The 19,855-nt window shown below is 42.1% G+C and overlaps 1 protein-coding gene across 6 annotated transcripts in view; it reads left to right on the plus strand.

The window, feature by feature from the left end:
• The window catches only part of Vps13b (vacuolar protein sorting 13 homolog B), a 431,910-nt gene that overhangs the window by 55,105 nt on the left and 356,950 nt on the right, over positions 1 to 19,855 (plus strand). For all 6 annotated transcript variants that reach the window (XM_040730366.1, XM_040730368.1, XM_040730367.1 and 3 more), the window contains exon 16: positions 6,438 to 6,619. In XM_040730366.1, the coding sequence (XP_040586300.1) occupies positions 6,438 to 6,619 (182 nt within the window). The remainder of the gene's footprint in view (positions 1 to 6,437; positions 6,620 to 19,855) is intronic.

The raw sequence follows: 19,855 nt of genomic DNA on the forward strand, positions 1-19,855 counted from the left end.
AATGTAGTTTATATTTTGATCTGTTAAGACATAGTGGCTGGGTATGGTAGTTGCATGCTTTTAATCCCAGCACTCAGACAGAGAGAGGCAGGTGCGTCTTTGTGGATTTGAAACTAGCCTGGTCTACATAGTGAGATCCTAGGACAGCCTGGTCTACACAGTGAGATCCTAGGACTCCTGAACTGCATAGTGAACAGTGAGACCCTGCTTCAAGAAAGAAAAGAAAAGGAAAGAAAAGAAGAGGAAAAAAAAGGGCCAGCCATAGGATTCTTTGTAGTATCAATTATTGGTATCAATTTTACTAAGTGCTTCAGAAAACTGTTATCTTAATTATGTTATTTATTTACTCTAAAAACCACAATGAAATATTTAGTTTCTTGATCTGAAATTTTAATCATTTGTAGTAAATTTTTTATTCCTTTGCCTTTACCTCTCCTTCTCCTTCTTCTTCTCCTTCTCCTTCTCCTTCTTCTTCTTCCTTCTCCTTCTCCTCCTCCTTCTCCTTCTCCTTCTCCTCCTCCTCCTCCTCCTCCTCCTCCTCCTCCTCCTCCTCCTCCTCCTTCCTCCTCCTCCTCCTCCTCCTCCTCCTCCTCCTTCTTCTTCCTTCTCCTTCTCCTTCTCCTTCTCCTTCTTCTCCTTCTCCTTCTCCTTCTTCCTTCTTCCTTCTTCCTTCTTCCTTCTTCCTTCTTCCTCCTCCTCCTCCTCCTCCTCCTCCTCCTCCTCCTCCTCCTCCTCCTCCTCCTCCTCCTCCTCCTCCTCCTCCTCCTCCTCCTCCTCCTCCTCCTCCTCCTCCTCCTCCTCCTCCTCCTCCTCCTCCTCCTCCTCCTCCTCCTCCTCCTCCTCCTTCTTCTTGTTTTTTTTCGAGACAGGGTTTCTCTGTATTGTTTTGGAGGCTGTCCTGGAATTCGCTCTGTAGACCAAGCTGGCCTCTAACTCACAGAGACCCGCCTGTCTCTGCCTCCTGAGTGCTGGGATTAAAGGCGTACCCCACCAATGCCCGGCCCTCTCTTCTTAAGAAGTCTAAGTGATGCCATCTTGTAAATATTGTTCAATTAGCCATGATGCAATAGGGCACTGTGCTATATGTGAGTTAGGGCAAAAAGTAGTAGAATGCAGACAGCTTGACATGTCATGTTTCCATAGAAAATAAGTGATAGTGGAGACGACACTAAAAACAGTCACCGTTAAATTTAAACAGTGAGTATTAAGTACCCTGTTCTGTGTGTTTATGAAAGGAGAACATGACTGAGTTACCAGGGACAGCTTAGGAGAAGCGGTTCTGACCTTCACATGACCGAGGGAAAGAGTCCACCGTGGGCCAGACTTGGAAAGTCATTTTGGCCTTTGATTTGTGCATGAATACAAATGTACACACTTTTTAATATCAACAGTAGGTAGAGGTAGTCAAACTAGTTAATCATACATTTATTGGCCCTATTTATTTTTGATGAGGTCTTAAAACTTATAATATACTTTCAGTTCACTTTCCTCCAGTACTTGTTTAAAAATGTTGTTTGTTCATTTTTGTTTTTGAGATAGGGTTGGAGTCTGTAGCCCAGGCTAATCTGGAACTGAGAGCGATCCTCTTGACTCTGTCTCCTGAGTTCTGGGATTACAAGCATGAGCCACCATGCCTAGGTAAAGCGTGAGTTTTATTTACTAAGATACTCGTAACATGTTTTGAGGGTTGAGCACATATAACTGTTATTTGAGGCGCAGCCATTTCTTTGGGGGTGTTGGATCCTCACAGTGTTTTAGCCTTGTTGGGGTACAGCATCTGGGGATTCACCACTGTGTGAGTGCTAAGAACAGAACTCAGGTTCTCTTGAGGACCAGCTAGTGCTCTTACCTGCAAGACATCTGTCCAGGGTCCCCACTTTAGACTTTATTACTAGCCAGTGCTCCTAACTGCTAAGATGTCTGTCCAGGTCCTTCCTTTAAACTTTATTTAAGGAGCATTGTGTATGTGGATTAGATCTCATTTTGTTTCTCATTTCACCAGTAGATGAACTTTTGGGTTTTAAAAAAATGAATTCATAATAGCAAGTATAAATGCATTACAAGAGAAAGCTCTGGCCTTGTCCCTTGTCCATGACAAAAACATATTTGTTTTACACTGTCCCCTTACACATTATTAAAAAAATAAGTAGTTGACTTACACTTTTATTTGCACAGGCAGTTTATACATTTTATAGTGATGTTTGTCTACATTAATATTATCTTAAAGTAAAGCCTATTATGAATCTTTTAAATTTATTTTTATTGAATATACAATGTAATAGTTTTCAAAATATAACTTTCCTAGCATATATTATCAAAATAAGTTTTCCTAATGACAGGTTTCTTTTTTTTTAATAACTTTTTATTTAGAAACAATCTTCTTTTACATGAGTTCCCCCTTCCCCCTCTCTCCCATCCTCCTATGCCCCCCATTGACTTCCCAACCCACCACCACCCACTCCCCAAGGATAGTGAGGCCTTCCATGGGGGAATCATCAAAGTTGGTCACATCATTTGGGGGAGGGCCTAGGCCCTCCTCTGTGTATCTGGGCTGAAATAGCCTCCTTCCATAAAGAATGGGCTCCCAAAGTCCATTTGTGCACTAGGGATAAACACTGGTTCCACTGTTAGAGGTCCTATAGACTGCTCAGGCCTCTTGCTGGCACCCATATTCAGAGGGCTTGGTTCAGTCCAATGCTGGTTCCCCAGCTTTACTACTGGGGTCCCTGTGCTCTCACTAGGTCAGGTCAGCTGTTGCTGTGGGTTTCCCCAGAATGGTCTTGATCACTTTTCCCTCTCTACAACTGGATTCCAGGAGTTTGGCTCAGTGCTTAGCTGTGGATCTCAGCTTCTGCTTCCATCAGCTACTGGATGAAGGCTCTAGGATGGCATTTAAGGTAGTCATCAATCTCATTGTAGGGGAAGGGCATTTAAGGTAGCATCTCCACTGTTGCTTAGATTCCTAGTTGGGGTCATCCTTGTGGATCTCTGGACAATTCCCTAGTGCCAGATTTCTCTTTAAACCTATAGTGGCTCCCTCTATTGACATCTTTTTTCTTGCTCTCCTCCATTCCTCTCCCCACTCAAGCTTCCTGATCCCTCATGTTCTCCTCCCCCTCCTCTTCTCCCCTTCTCTTTCCTCTACCTCACCCCTTCCCCCCTGCTCCCAATTTGCTCAGGAGTACTTGATGACAGATTCCCAATTCCATGAGTTGATCATCTTCCCCTCCTTCAGTCTTCTGAATTTCTTTGTTCTTTGCTTCATTTGTATCCTTCTGACCCAGTAATTCCCTTTCCACTGATAGTCTTTTCTTTTTTCTGTATCTCTGGCAGTTCTTGAATTCATTATGTAGGCCAGGCTGGCCTTGCACTCATAGATCCATCTGCTTCTGCCTCTGAGTGCTGGGACTGAAGGTGTGGGCCACATGCAGCTTATAAGATGCTTTCGTGTCTTACCCGACGGGATGTCATGTCTGCAGTGCCCTAGCTAGCCCCCGGGGTGATGAGGGCTGCAGGCTGAGGTGCACCGCCCAGGGACCTGACCTGCAGTGCAGCACCCTGTGGCATCGATGGGTCCGCTGCGAACAGCATGCGTAGACTCTGAAGTAGTTTAGTCAGGGGAAGCAGGCTGGCACACGCTCATCCATCTCCTGAACAGCTGTTGTCTTCCCAGTGCACAAGGTGGATGCGTGGACGTCTGCGTCTCTGTTCAGTTTGGGAAGTGGTTACCCGGGGCTGGAAGGAGGCAGCAGACACTTTCGTCTAACCTATCATTTAATTTTTAAAAAGAGCTTACAGGCTTTTACTTTGAATATGAAGTGTTAGGTCAAACACAGTTTTTCGTGTTTTAACTGGTCTCATAAGTTAGTGAGATTTTGTATTAACTTTATTTTGGAAAAAAATGACTTAATCCTATTTTATTGTACAGGATATGAGCAATAACAAAAATAAATTCTGGGACCCACTCTGTGTTTTCAGACTTTGCATTTGGAAACTCTGTATGAATCTCTATATCCAGCTGTTGCTCAAATATTTTTTCAATTGCTATGGAGTGTGTCTTGAAGAGAATTGGTGATTGTGCCCGAAGTGTGCATATGGCAGGCATTTTATGGTATTTGTGGGAAAATGAATGGATTGTTTCATTTCTTTGCATCCAGTAGAAAGACCCACACTTCTGAATTTTCAATTTATGTACTGAAAGCAAGAATTTTAAAAATAGAAATTACATTGGCACAGAAATTTGATTGCCTTGGTATTATAATTTTCGAGGAAATAGCGGATCACAGTCTTTTAAATTATAATTTGGGGATATTCATTTAAAGTATGTGCTACTATGCAATTAAGATCTACTTGTTTCTATTTCCTTCAATTTATCCTGGAATTTGTCCAAGTTGAGTTTTAATGAGTTGTTTATCCCACTAGTTCCACTAGGATTTATTTTTCCCTAGAGGGGAATGTTTGAATTGATAGTTTTAAAATCTATTCTGTAAAATGAAAGTATATTCAGACCAAGATTTCTGAATATGAACACTACACATTTGCCAAATAAATGACTTTATATTAACCAACATAACTATAAAAATGCAGCTTGGTAATATTTTTAGCCAAGAATAGCACTTGTTAGGTGCTTTTGTTTGATTTTATATTGAGCTGTTTTGTTTTAAATAAATATGTAGTGGTATAAATCACAAGGAAAAGTCACACTTTTATTATATTTTTCACTGACATTTTAAAGAGTTCTGCAAGTGGTTTTAAGTTGTAAAATCTATTGATCTTTAAATATTTTTTGAAGCAAAGATAGTCTAGCAGGAAGATTTGGTGAACTGGGTAACATTTGTTACTTTTCCTCCTTTGCTAGCCTGTGTCATATAATTTAAATTGGACAAACAAAATTGAAAAACCTTCCCCATTGATACTGTTATACCAATAGTAGGTACATTGTATCAGCTACTAATCGTTGCCAAATAATTTTAAGCTTGCTTCGTTTAAAAATTAATTTAAAAGGGATGTAGCACACTATACCTTTGTTTGTAATTGGTATAAAAGAAAACCTTCATAATCTCCAGTGTATATTGCAAAATTACCTTGTTTACAATGTCAAAATGACCTGTGCAAAGTGTATTTTCTTTGATTATAAATCTGAAGTAAAGGCAATGAGCTTTCATCTCATCACAGCATTGTCTAAGTTTGTGATGCATTTTCTTAAACCCAGTTTTTGTGTTCTTTTTTAGTGTTAGTAATAAGGGAATTTTTATTCGCCCAGGAATCCACATGGAAATTTGAGAAAGTATAGAGAGAAGCAGTTATCCATTTTGAAACTCTGACGGAATGAAAAAACAATTTAGAAAAGTGTCCCCATTAGAATTAAATACTGTTTTGTGAATTCTGTTTGATGGCCAAAGTTCTGCTTACTTGGTGTAAAGAATCTTGTATTCAGTGGACATTTATTTTTTTAGTTCATTCATTTTATTGCCTGACACAGGGTTTCTCTGTCTTGCCCTGGCTGTCCTTGAACTTGCTCTGTAAACCAGGCTGACCTTGAACTCACAGAGATTGCCTACCTCTGCTGGGGTTAAAGGTGTGTGTCACCATCGCCCAGCATGCCTTGGTTTTCGTGGCAAAGCATGATCAAGACTGTGGATTGAAGGGTAGATTCAGGTAGAGTTCTTTGATGGTAATGAATGTTGGAAAGTTGTGGAAACTTGCAGTGGCTATCTTAATGTGTAATCTGTGTGTGTTTTAATACCCGGCGTGCTAGTGAAGAGTAGGCCATCCTAGTCCCATCACTGTTTTGACTCTGTCTTTCTGAGGGGGCCACTGGCCACTCGAAGCCATGTGTCTGGAATGCCATAGGGGATTTCTCTCCTTCCTTTTAGGCAAAATTTATCATTTTAGTATTTCACAGTATATAAATAATTGCTTTTTAATGTTTTTATAATGTGACAATTACCATCCCCCTCTGATTTCAGAAATTTTCAAAATTGCACACGCACACACATGCACACACGAGGCATTTAGGAGTGTGGGGATATGACTCAGTCAGCATGGTTTGGATGTGGTGATGCATCTCTGTAACAGCAGCTTCACTGACGGCACTGCGATGGGGGAGGGGAAGGGAGGGTCTGTGATAGGAGGCTCCTAGGCTCCAGCCAGTGGGTGAGTTTCAGGTTATGTGAGAGGCCATCCCAGAAAATGAGGTGTAGAGCGACTGAGGAAGTCACCTGACAGTGGCTCCTGGCTTCACTGTCCACACACAGGTACACATGTATAAACATACATGAACATATACACGGATGTATGTACACACATGCATGCCATACACAAACAATTTTAAATGTGTACTTTCGGCCTCTTTGTAGCATAGTTTCTCTACTACATTGTATGTAAACACTTTCCGCATATTCTTGTCCTTTTTTTCTTTCTACTTTGATGTACAGGACCAAAAGATCTCAGACCGTTGTAACTGAAGGCATCTTTGAACTCCCAAACCTCACAATTCAAGCCACAAGAGCACAGACAGTTTTGCTGCAAGCAATATATCAGAGTTGGTCTCATATTGGAAATGCCGCCTCTTCGACAGTGAATGAAACTTTGATGAGCGAAGCCTTCCAAACTCAAGGTAGGAGCACACTGGCTTTTCCTCAGAGGGGCAGTCTGCCTTAGAGGTGACTAACATCCAAATCCCTGTGTCCTGCATGCTCAACTTAAGGCATGTTTCTATGAAGGTAGTTATTTACCTGATTGATACCTGTGCCACATTTTCTCAGAGCACTCATGGCGTATAGACTGGCTTCCTAAACTGGCAATTGTGGTAATGTTCCACAGTGTACATGAATGCTTGTTTGTCTCTGCTTATTTGCTAGGTCATATATGTCTAGAGAGTTATCCATATTTGTCCTTTTGGAGTGTCTGGTCTATTGAAATGTGAGATTTTAAAGGAGTCTTCAGTGATCCTTTACATCCCGTTTGTATCTGTTGTAACGTACCCTTCTCCCTGCCTAACATTCGTGTTTATTTCATTTTGTTAGTTTGGCTAAGAGCTGCCAATCATGTGTATCATTTTGAAGAGCTACCTCTTTGTTTCATGATTTTTTAAAACTAATTAATTTTTGCTATTTATTACTTCTAAGTTTTGAGTCTTACCTGTTTTTGTGTTTCTAAGACCGTAGTTACATGTTGGTACTATTTAGTTGAGTTCTATTTAGGTATAGTCATTCATATTTATAAGGTTCTCTTCGAGAACCATCGTTGGTATTTATGTTGTATTTTCTTTGATTCTAAGAATTTTTTGTTTCCTCTGTGATCTTTTTTTAATATAAATTTCATTTGAATTAGAAACAATTTTATTTTACATATCAATCTCAGTTCCCTCTCCCTCCCATCCTCCCATGTCCCCCACCGACCCCCCATCCCATCCCCCATCCACTCAGGGAGGCTGAGGCCTTCCATGGGGGATCATCAAAATCTATCAAGTCATTTGGGGCAGGGCCTAGGCCCTCCCTTGTGTATCTAGGCTAAGAGAGTATCCTTCCATGGGAAATGGGCTCCCGAAGTCCATTCGTGCACTAGGGATTCATCCTGGTTCCACTGCCAGAGGTCCCACAGACTGCCCAGAGCTCCTAGCTGACACCCAAGTTCAGGGGACCTGGTTTGGTTCTATGTTGGCTTCCCAGCTGTCAGACTGATGTCCATGAGTTCCCACTTTCTCAGGTCTTGTGTTTCTGTGGGTTTTTCCAGCGTGGTCTTGACCCCTTTGTTAGTCACTTCTCCCTCTCTGAAGCTGGATTTCAGGAGTTTGACTCGTTGCTTAGCTGTGGATCTCTGCTTCTGCTTCCACCAGCTACTTGATGAAGGCTCTAGGATGGCATTTAAGGTAGTCATCAATCTCATTGCAGAGGAAGGGCATTCAAGGTAGCATCTCCACTGTTGCTTAGATTCCTAGTTGGGGTCATTCTTGTAGATCTCTGGACATTTCCCTAGTGCCAGATTTCTCTTTAAACCTATGGTGGCTCCCTCTATTGATGTCTCTTTTCTTGCTCTCTTCCATTCCTCTCCCCACTCAAGCTTCCTGATCCCTCATGATCTCTCCCCCTCCTCTACTCCCCTCCTCTTTCTCTTACTTCCGTCCCCTCTGCCATGCTCCCCTCTGTGATCTTCTTAAGTGACATACTTGCCATTCCAAAATCAAATTTTCAGTTTCCATGTGCTTTTCTGGTTTCTTTTGATATTTATTTATAATTTTATTCAATTTTGCTACAGTAAATGATTTAGTGATTAGTGATTTAGTGCTTCTGTGCTGGCCAGTGTTTGCTCTTTTGGCTTAAATGTGATATGTTTTAGAGAAAGTTTCATAAGCTTTCTCGTATAAAGTCATTTCCAGTTAGGTTTCTGTGAGGAGGATTTGGAATAGGGGACTCTGACTTGCTAGGTGTATCTGACATCACGTGGCAGTAGGTGCCTGCCGATTGTCTTTTGTTCTCTCTTTCTTGGCTGGCCTCACACTCGGGATTGCACACGTGCAGCTATGCCAGGCTCCTCTCTCTTTTATGGCCATTGAGTCTCGGGGGCTACCTTGACGGTGTTGTCTTTTCTACGCACATCATACTGGGCCTGCATCACTTCATGGCCTGGTTAGGGTTCTGCCCTCTCGCTGCCTCACAGAGGGGATTGCACTCCAGGACTCCAACCCTTGTAGAATACACCGATACCATGTGCAATGAGCTTCCATGTCCATGTAATCTCACTCTGTTTCAAGGCCAGTTTAAATTTATTATTTCTCTTACTCTGGAGACTATAATACCATTACATGTTTCCTCCTTCCCTTCTCTCCCTCCACTCTCCCGTGTGCCCTCCTTGTTCTCTTACAATTTTATTAGTTGTTGTTATGTGGATATCTGCACGTGTCTATGCAGACATATCTCTCACCTGCTCAGTCTGTATAATGTTACTTGTGTGTATGTGTGGTTACCTGCATGTGTCTATGCAGACATATCTCTTACCTGCTCAGTCTGTATAATGTTACTTGTGTGTACCTGTGGATATCTGCATGTGTCTATGCAGACATATCTCTCACCTGCTCAGTCTGTATAATGTTACTTGTGTGTACCTGTGGATATCTGCATGTATTGTTCATACAGTTGTGCCACCAAATTATCTCGGTGAAGATCCCCAAAGTAGGTATGTATTTAAGGTGCTAAGTTTAGCATTTTATGCTCTTGCGTGCGAGTACTGTCAATAGATTATGCTGTGGTTGATCGCCTGCCGCTTCCCATGGTCTTCAGGGCCTGAGATCTTCATTGTCATTCTTGACAGTTACTAACGACAACAAAAGATTTTTTTGCCCTTCTGACCCTTTCTTCTGTTTTATTGTGCATTATTTTGTTTAGTCACAGCCCCTGTGTTTTCCTCCTCTTTGATCACTAATATCTCCAGTTGAGTCTTTCCCTTGAGTTTAATAAAAACGAATAGACATGGACTTGTTCTGGAAGAAACTCCACTGTCTGACATATTCCCATCTATACTTGTCCTCATGTCAGAGAGGCTTTTACCTTAATTTCTTCCTTCCCTTCCGCTCCCTCTGTTCTGTTTTTATAGAAAGATCCCCCCACCCGACAGAGTTTCTCTGTGTAGTCCTGGCTGTCCAGGAACCCATTCTGTAAGGTTGGTCTGGAACTCACAGAGATCCGCCTGCCTCTGCCTCCTGAGTGCTGGATTAAAGATTAAAGGCGTATACCACCACTGTGCAGTTTAGACACATTTCTTTTACCATGAAAGTAACCTAGTTTTTGCCTGTTTGAATTTTTCTACTCTTGACAATTCATATAAATAGAACCTATAAAACACTTTTCTGTGTGTGTGACTAAGTTCTTAGCATACCATTTTAAAGGTTTACATGTACTACGGAATAAATCACCACTTAACCATTTTATATTGCTGTAACAAAATACCTAAGGTTGGGTTAATTGCAGTTTGAAGAGACTGACTTTGCTCACAATTTTGGTGGCTAGAGGTTTCAATATGGAGGCCATATCCTGTGTGCCTCTGTCAAGGACCCTCCTGGATGTGTCACAGGGAGGAAATGTGGATGCTTCCAATGCACTGTGACAAACAGCCCCTGCTGGTCAGCAACATCCTTTCCTGGGAACTTGTGGTCCTTAGTTACTATGGATGCACTGTGACAACCAGCCCCTCCTGGTCAGCAGCATCCTTTCCTGGGAGCTTGTGGTCCTTAGTTACTATGGATGCACTGTGACAGCCAGACCCTCCTGGTCAGCAGCATCCTTTCCTGGGAACTTGTGGTCCTTAGTTACTATGGATGCACTGTGACAACCAGCCCCTCCTGGTCAGCAGCATCCTTTCCCGGGAGCTTGTGGTGCTCTGCTCTCCATTTCTATTTAAAAAGGCTATTTTTATTTCATGTGTGTATTTAAGTGCATTATGTGCATGGACACCTGGGGAGGCCAGGTGAGGTTTGGGACCCTGGAGCTAGAGTCAGAGGGAGTTTTGAGCTGCTCTGCGGGGTGTGGAACTGAACCTGGTTCTCTGCAAGAGCAGCCAGTGCTCTCGACCCTCGACCTATTTTTCCACCTCCCAATCTCCATTTCATAATGGTTTCACCACTTTAACCTCAACATTGCCACCCAGCAGGCAGGTTTCTGTGGGTTCGAGGCCAGCCTGGCCTACAGAGCGAGTTCCAACAAAAACAAAACAAAATAAAAACCAAAGCAAAACCCCCAAACCACCACCAACAAGACCCTGAAAAAACAAACAAGCAAGCAAACATTGCCACGCTGGAGACCGTATTTCCAACATGTGAAACTGGAGCACGCTGGAGCGTGTGTGCCTGTTCCTGTTGAGCAGTGAGTGTCGTTGTATGTGCATTTCACACTTTGTTCATCACTTGGTAGATACTTGATTGTCAATACTGTGGACTGCTATGAAGTGTTTTATAACTATCATGCAAGTTCATGCAGATACGTCAAGTATATTTGTAGGAGTAGAATCGGTGCGTCTGGAAGTCACTCTGTATTTAATCTTTCCAAGAACTGCCAAACTCTGCAAATGTGTAACTGCTATACATTCTGACTGGCATGTGCGGAAAAAAGTCTTTTTGGTGTCTCTTTAAGACTCTTGATTTCAAGGTGCCAAACACAGCTCATGGAAACCTGTGATGAGGCAGATGTTCTTAGTTCCCCTACTGAGCCCCGAGGGAGTGCTGCCGCAGATGTGTCAGCGGATATGGCAGTGCAGTGGAGAAACAGACATAAGAAACCCCTTTCCTCTGTCGACATGGTCTGCAGCTCTCTGCTGAGCTCTGTCCTCCAGTGAGCTGCTTAGTAATGTCAGGGGTGGGTACGCAGACTTCACTGCGTCGTCTGAGTCGGTTCTCCTGTTTTAGGATGACATTTCTTACACATTAACTCACTTGGCTTCTTACCAGTGGTATTGTTGTTGGCAGGTTATAGATTTTGTTCTATACATGGGAAAATTTATGGTCAAAGTGACATAGTGTTTTTCCCCCTAAAATATTGTATCATGCTATTGACTAGGTCAGTTTTTGAAGTAAGATCTTAGGCTCTTTCTATTACTATTTTTGTTGTTTCAAATTATTTTTCTGGTGTAGGAGACCTAAAAGAGCTTGTAAGGATTAGTATCTGGCCACCCTTTAGAAATTATTTAATAGAAGTCTAATGAATATTGTAGTTCACTTACAATATAACTTTATTAGAGTTGTAAAGTTTGGGCTTAATTTATGTTACTAATTGGGGTCATCATTTTATGTAGTTTTGCTGCTAATAGTTCTGATAGTCACTATGACAGGACTAATAACTCTTGTCCTTTTCCCAGAAGGTAAGGTACAAAGTTGCATGCAAGTTTGGTTTGCTCTAGAAAAAAAGAACTTCTATTTTCTATACAGATTGTTCATTACTTTGTTGACTTAGTTCCATCAACCTGATATTTGCAGGGAAATAATTTACAGATTTAAAAAGTTATAAAATAGTGATCAAATGGATATTTAAATCCCCACATTTAAGTGATGTCTTAATGTTAAAATAAAAATGTACTTCCCAGAAAGTAACTGTAAAAGTATTTTATGCAAGATTTCATATGGGATACCTTAATGGTTGAATAATAAATTTTACCTCATAAAAATGAAATTCAATAATACAGTAGCTTTCTCAGCTCAGTAGCATCTGGTCTGTTCTCTCTCGAGAGCCAATATTTTCCAACTCATTAGGATCATGTCATTCTGTATGTCGTCAACGTTGAGCTAGCCAAGCTACCTTTACTTACACAACCGCCAAGCTGTTAAATAGGTCTCTTGTGGAGTGAAGTCAAGTATTCCTTCCTTTACCTCTGTCTTAGAAGAGAAGAAGAAATATACACACTGTAACATTGAAACATCTGGGCTAGAGCCCCGTCAGCGTAACTCTGAGCACATTTACAGATTTGGTATTCTTCCCAGGTGTGCATATAAAAAGTACTTCGAGTTATTGAATACTCTTTAACTACTTAGAAAATGACTGAGGGATAGTGAGATGTTTATCTGTTTCTCTCTTTTCAAACTACTTTCTCTACTCCCAAATCTGAAAACATGTCTTAAGTGTTCTCAGGTATACATTAAAAAAAATTCTGTATTGTGACATTTGCTATGAGTATTTATTTTAAAATAACAACTATTTTTGGATGTTAATAAGGTATAACTTAAATTTTTTTTACTGCATTCTCTTTTAGACATTTGATAATGTTTTTAAAGTATTTTGTTTTTCTTTTTTTTTTGACACCTCTTAGCCCAAGAATGGCTATTCTTTTTTCTTTTTGGTGCTTTGTCGTCACAAGGGATTGGGAGAATGATTGAATAATTTTGAGTTAGAGAAAATGCCCTGTATGAAAATTAAGTCTATTGTGAAGACTGAGAAAACTCAGATTCTCAAGTTTTTTAATTATGATTTGTTAGTCTTATAGAAAATCTTTTATAAATATTAAGACTATATTTTAATGTGAATGTTGGTAATGATGTGACCACAGAGGAATGTGTTAAATTTGTTAAGAAAACACATTTTTTTTGCCTATGAAACTATCTTTATTGAGTGTTTGTTTATTAGCTTAAAATGTACTTGTCAGTTCTATTCACTCAATAAACTTGAAAAATGCGCATTATGTCTTGAGGTTAGTTTTAGGGACAGTTAGTTTAGCATGAATGCACATGTTGCAGTGTTTTGTGTCCACCATTACAGGATCCTATGACTAAAGACGCACACTGTCCGCATACACGCTACCAGTATGACAACGTACTGCACACTGGGCGGTTTCAAACACCGCTCTGCAGCAGTCTCCCCAGTCTGGAGGTTAGATGCTGAGGTCAGGGTGTTGAGTGCTCAGGGGACAGTCTCTCCTTGTCCTTCCATTTGGTGGCCATCAAGCTTTGCGTTTGTTCAGTTTGCAGTCCCAGCCCTGCCTCTACAGTCCTGATGACCCCTTCCCCTCCTCCTTCTCCTCCTCCCCCTCCCTCTCCTTTCCCCTCCTCTCCCCCTTCTTTTACTCCCAAATAGTCTCTTTTGTGTGTCAGCTTCCTTTGTATAAGGACAGTTAGATCCTTGGAGGAATGGACACGAGGAATCTTACTTTTCATTTACCGTCCACCAGGAGACAAGACACGAAAGGCTCTGGCAGCCATTCTGCTCACATCTGAATGCAATCTCGAAGGTGTCTGCCGCCTTCTTTCAACTCACACATCCTTGTGGCTGGAGTCCTGCCCAGTGCTTGCATCTCTTATGCTAGTCTTCCACATGGAGAGGTTGAGCCTGTGGTAGAACCGGGAGAGGGAAAAGGAATTGCTTTGCCATCTGCCCAGAGTGGAAATTTCTTCCTGTGTCAGTATCCTCTGGGCCTTTGGTCTTCAGTATTTCTAGTGAACTTTCTGAAATGCTGACAGCCTGGATTATGGAATGGAACAATTAGATGTGGTCTCATTTGGTTTTCAGGCAGCAAAGTGGCAGTATTTTGCTCTATGGGACCTGTCACAGTACCTTTGTGTGTCATCCCTGGCTTTAGAGTCATGCCTCCTTTTCAGAGAGCAGGCGCTGGCTGCCACTGCCACAGAGGTTTGGCATATCACCATTAGTTATCACACACAAAGGGGCTTTGGGTCTACAGTTAGAGTCTGGATGCGTTTGTATAATGCGCTCAGATTGCATGAAATATGAGTTGTCTTTGTCGGCATACCATATTATAATTACCATTGACATGTTGTCTGCAGCTAACCACCATTGGTAAGTTAGTTCACCATTATATGAGGACTATAGTCTATAATGTTTCAGGTCTGTAATGTTTTTTCTTTTCTGAGTATGGCAAATATTTATTACAGCTTCTCCTTCTCTGTTTCACTACTTAAGATTTTGTAATCACTATGTTCTAAAGTTCTCAGTGCTTTCTATGCGCCAACTTAGTCTGAGCCTTAGGTAATTGCCACTACTATTTTATTTTCATTCTTTAAAAAATTGCTGTGTTTTGAGCAGTCTGTGTGTAGGCGTGCATGCGTGCGTGCGTGTGTGTGTGTGTGCGCGTGCCTATGTTGTGTATGTATGTGTGTGCACGTGAGTGTGTGTGTCAGTTGTGAGCTGCCTGGTGTAGGTCTGTGTGTGAACTCAGGTCCTCCCCAAAAGCAGTGTGTGCTCTTAGCCTAGGGGCCACTTCTCCAGCCCCTGCTTTCATTCTTCTTTAAAAAAAAATGCCTTATCTCATAATGATATCTGATACTCAAATTAGTGACACATAATCTTCTAAATACGTTCACAACGTAGTCATTTTTCTTCAACTTTTCTTCATTGTGCTAGAGAAACTCCATCATAAAATCCCCTTCCATTTTTTTTTTTTTGGTCTGCCTTGTAGCAGGTAAACTTTGAAAAATATAGGTTCAGTGAGAGTGAGCTCAGGGTAAAAGTCTCATCTGTCCTGCTGGCTCCTGAAGGGAGGAGTTCTCCTTCCCATGGCTTTGCCCCTCATTTTCTTGTTCCTGTATTCCATTTCTCTTTTTAAAATTCGTCAGTTTATCCTCCAGAGCCTAATTCAAATGTCACTTTCTTAGAGGAGCCTTCCCTTTTCTTTTTTTTCAAGACAGGGTTTCTCTGTGGCTTTGGGGCCTGCCCTGGAACTCACTCTGTAGACCAGGCTGGCCTTGAACTCACAGAGATCCGCCTGCCTCTGCCTCCCGAGTGCTGGGATTAAAGGCGTGCGCCACCAACGCCCGGCTGTAGAGGAGCCTTCTTGAAGTTGAAAATACTTTCCATGAGTGTAGTCACTATGCCTTACTTGTTCCTAAGTTGCTAGTATTTCCTCATTTACTTTGGACAATGTCTAGAGGTGTGTACGTGTGTGTGCCTGTGTGTGCGCGTGTGTGTATATGAGAGTGTGTGTGTGTGTAGTGTGTGTGTGTGTGTGGTTAACTAAGTCACTGATTTTAAAAGAGCGTGTCTTTTCCCCCTCTTCCACCTTTGACACCATTTGTGGTGTAGAGGATGGAAGTTAAAGATCTATATGTGTGAATAAATGAGCAAAGTTACCAGCTAAAATTAAATTATGAAGTTAAAGCTACATGTGGTAAATTGTTAAAGTAGAATCCCTATATGCTTTCTTGAATCTTCAGTCCTCCAGAGCATCCTCCCTGTCCAGGGAATTTCACTAGGACTCATAGGTGTTAACAGTAACCCTTGCGTGAGAGTTTCTATTGCATTATAGTAAGACCATGAAGGGAAAGACAGAACCGTACTCTGAGGAGACACGCCCCTCTGCTCACCGTTTCCTTCTGGAGGGTGTATTTCAGCTTTCTTCCTTTTACCAGCCACAAAAAATCGCAACAAATTGTGTAATATGTTTCTGCCTAGTGTTTCCTTCAATACCCAAGTTTTCTTTTTCTTTTTTTTTTCTTTTTTTTTTGGTTTTTCGAGACAGGGTTTCTCGTTTTGGAGGCTATCCTGGAACTCTCTTTGTAGACCAGGCTGGCCTCAAACTCACAGAGATCCGCCTGCCTCTGCCTCCCAAGTGCTGTTATTAAAGGTGTGTGCCACTGACGCCCGGCCAGTATTATTGGGCACTTTTCATATAAGCAACCTCTTCAAGAACCAAAATTCCAGACTCCAAAAGGTAAAGCAGTTGTTTGGTATAGAATATATATTATGTCTTTTTTATTTTTAAATTTAAATTAGAAACAGGGTTTCTTCACATGTCAATCCCAGGTCCCTCTCCCTCCCCTCCTCCCACTCCTTCCCACCAACCCCTTATCTCCCCCCCTCCCCAATCCCTACTCCTTTCCCCAGGGAGGGAGAGGCCCTCCATGGGGTTAACCATAGTCTGTCATTTCATCCAGGGCAGGGCCTAGGGCCTTCCCCAGAAGTCCAGGCTGAGAGAATATCCCTCATTGTGGGATGGGCACCCAAAGTCCATTTTAGACTATATTTTTATTGGCATAAAATCTAGGCACAGTCAGCTAGTCTTGCCAGTCAGAGAAGGGGGGAAATGAAGTTCCCGGATACTGCCATTTGAGAGATAACTTCCAGGCAAGCACTTCTAAGGATAGCAGTCTTAGGGATGCTATAGGTTTCATTTTTATCTTTATTAGGTTTTTTGAGACAGGTTTTCTCTTTGTATCCCTGGCTGTCTTGCAACTCACTCTGTAGACCAGGTTGGCCTTGAACTCACAGAGACCAGCCTGCCTGTGCCTCCTGAGTGCTGTGATTAAAGGTGTGCACCACCACCGCCTGACTCAGCTGTAATTAAAAAACTAAGTCTGTGTAATTGTCCCTTGCTCGCTCGGGAGTGTGCTCTCCCTCCTTTCCCTCCTCACCCTGTCTCTGCCGACCCCTGGATGTCCAAGAATCGTTGTCTTCATCTCCTGTCTTGCTGTAGGTGCTGGGTTCACTATGTGCTCTGCTGCTTTGGGCTTATGGGGGTTTATGGGGATTTGGTCACTGGTCCATATAGTTATGCTTTTACTGTGCTAAATCACCAAACCCTATTTTTGTGTAGTTTAAAACCGTCTTTTGTCTGTTTGTGTTCCATGTCAGCCCCCCCCCGCACAGTATCTGCTTTTTTCTAGTTAGGGAGGAGGGGAATAGTGAATGTTTGTAGCCAGATGCCTCGAAAGAGTTAAACCAGTTAGTAACTAAGAAGGGAGGATGAGTATTGAGTAGACAGCTTTCAGTTCTGTTATTTAAAAGTATTTAAAAAATCTCTTTTAGGGAAGTTTGAATGCCTAGTGGAACAAATTGTGTGCCTGCCACACCTGGGTCTTGTGTATGGGATTTAGCCGTGTGATCTGTTTTCTGGGTCTTGTGTATGTGATTTAGCTGTGTGATCTGTTTTCTGGGTCTTGTGTATGTGATTTAGCTGTGTGATTTGTTTTCTGGTCCTGAGCTCCCCTCGGCTTCAGACCTTCTTCCTGTTCTTTTTTTTTCACCTACTTTTCTTGGTTGGCATATTCCTACTATTTAAATTTTTTTTAATTCTTTGGAGGTGGGGTTTTTATTATGTAGCCTTGGCTGTGGTAGTTTGAATAGATGTGGCCCCCATAGACTCATGGGTTTGAATGCTTGGTGTATAGAGGGTGGCACTATTAGGAGGTGGTGGGGGGCTTCGAGGTCCCATATGCTCAAGCCATGCCCAGTGGGGGAGACAGCTCCCTTCCTCTTGCCCGTGGATCAACCTGTAGAACTCTCGGCTCCCTTTCCAGCATCATGTCTGCCCGCCTTGCCTGGGGCCATGATGGACTAAACCTCTGAAACTAGTAGGCCAGCCCCAGTGAAATGTTTTCCTTTGTAAGAGTTGCCGTGGTCATGGTCTCTTCTCCGCAATAGAACTCTAACTAAGATACAGGCCAGGCTGGTCCCAAACTTGGAGCAACCTCCCTGCTTCAGCCTTTGGGTGCTAGGATGTGCATTGGCCTTTATCATCAACACTTACTTCCTGCTCCGCTGCTTTCCCCTCCATGTCTCTTAGGGTGACTGCCCCAGAGGTCAGTTTCCATTGTGTCTTATTTACCTGTTATTCTTTGCCTGAGGAGTGACCAGGTATAAATGAATGAATGAATGAATGACTGCAATACGTGTTTGGGTGGGGAGGAGAGTAGGGCCTAAGGAAGAGGCAAAATGAGCGATTAAAGTTCATATGACATTTTGAGAATCATTTAATTGTCTGGTCTAGTATCTTAGCCACTATCCACATGTAATTCTTGAGAACATACTGTGTGGTTAGTCATTGAGGGAAAAACCCATAAAATATTTGCTATTAAATTCATACTTTTTGTGAAAAATAAGAAAGAATGTGGAAATACCTTCACCTTTTTGTTTCTCCATTTTGTCCATCCAGCAATAGTGTCTTAGATGTGTCTGGGTTAGTAAGATGTTAGTGATTTTGGTACCTTTCTTTAATGCCATGCTTGCGCTATGCATGTCTAAGTTACGTGGGTGGCTGGTGTGCACTACAGAGCCCTGGCATGGAGAGTGAGTTGATGTTCTTCTACCTATTACGTTTTAAGAGTTTAATCTTTAGGCTGTGATTAAGATGAAAATGTGGCTGTGTTTGTTACTTTTTATCACTAACAAAATACCCAAGAGACACAGCTAAAAGGCAGAGTGTACTTGGCTCAGGGGTCAAGAGATGTTTCAGAGGGTCATTATTTTGGGCAAGGCCCAGTGGTTGGAGCCACTTAGTCTGCGACACTGGGAACATGGGCTCAGGGCTGTTCACTCAGGGGCAGGCTAGGAGAGGGACTCGGCATGGCTTTTAAAGGTTTGCCCCTAACTACCCACTTGTACCAGTTGGGTCTCTACCTTCTAACATTCCCCTAATGACAACATCTTAGGAGCAGGTGTTTAAACATGAGTCTGTAGGAGACTTTGATTCAAATTGTAACAATGACTGAAAAGCATTAGCTTTTCTTTCTTCCTGTTTTACAACTAACTTTGTGACAAAATTAGTTTGCTGGCTCAGTCTGGCCTACTCTTGACAGTCATCAAACTAACAATGTCTCTTCGCATTTAAAACTGACAAGGGGTTTAAAAACATAACAGCAACAACAATAATAGCAATAATAACAATAACAACAATTTGACAGAGACCATATATCACATATGAAATCTAAAATATTTACTGTTTGGCTCTTGGTAGAAAACATTTGCTGACTCGTAGTTGAATTTAATCTCCTCTGCTTTATCCCCATAATAACCCCTGGGGGTGACTGAAAGGACAGTGCCCCTTTATAACGAGAGCTGTGTTTCGTAGTCATCTACCTTATTATGGATTAATGTGGATTGTATATCAAGAGACCATTTCAGCGGTTGACAATAGCAGGCGCCTGCAGATTGATAGGGTGTCCAGAGTGTCCTTTCAATACTGCAGGTGAGCTGTAGTGTGTTCTTTAATAGTAAAAGACACACTGCTGGCATCTACTGTGTGGCCTCAGAAGTTAAAAACTAACAAACTCATAGCTTAATTCTGTTGTGTCCAGTGCTGTAGCGTCCACTCGCTGATGAGTGGAGGGTGAGTGGTGTGGAGCGGTTAGAGGCTTGCTGTTAGTTCACAGCGTATGTTTGTTCATGTTCAACAGTCATTCACGTACCCTTTATGACGCTGTGTATTGCCATGTCTAAATGGAGACGGCTCCAGACAGCCATGCTGTTGCTCTGCTTGACCAACAGCCTGGCCCTCGTTGGTTGGCTCCTCTTGTGCCGTCAGCGAGGTCACATGGGTGTCTGATCAGGTGCGTTCTCTTCTCTTTATGGTTTGTGGTACATAAGCTTAGTATTCAGGCCTGCTGCTTCCCACTGGCAACTCTTAGCAAAGTGATTTCAAACATCAA

Source organism: Mesocricetus auratus, unplaced genomic scaffold, assembly GCF_017639785.1.
Source record: "Mesocricetus auratus isolate SY011 unplaced genomic scaffold, BCM_Maur_2.0 Super-Scaffold_100023, whole genome shotgun sequence".
NCBI lineage: Eukaryota > Metazoa > Chordata > Mammalia > Rodentia > Cricetidae > Mesocricetus > Mesocricetus auratus.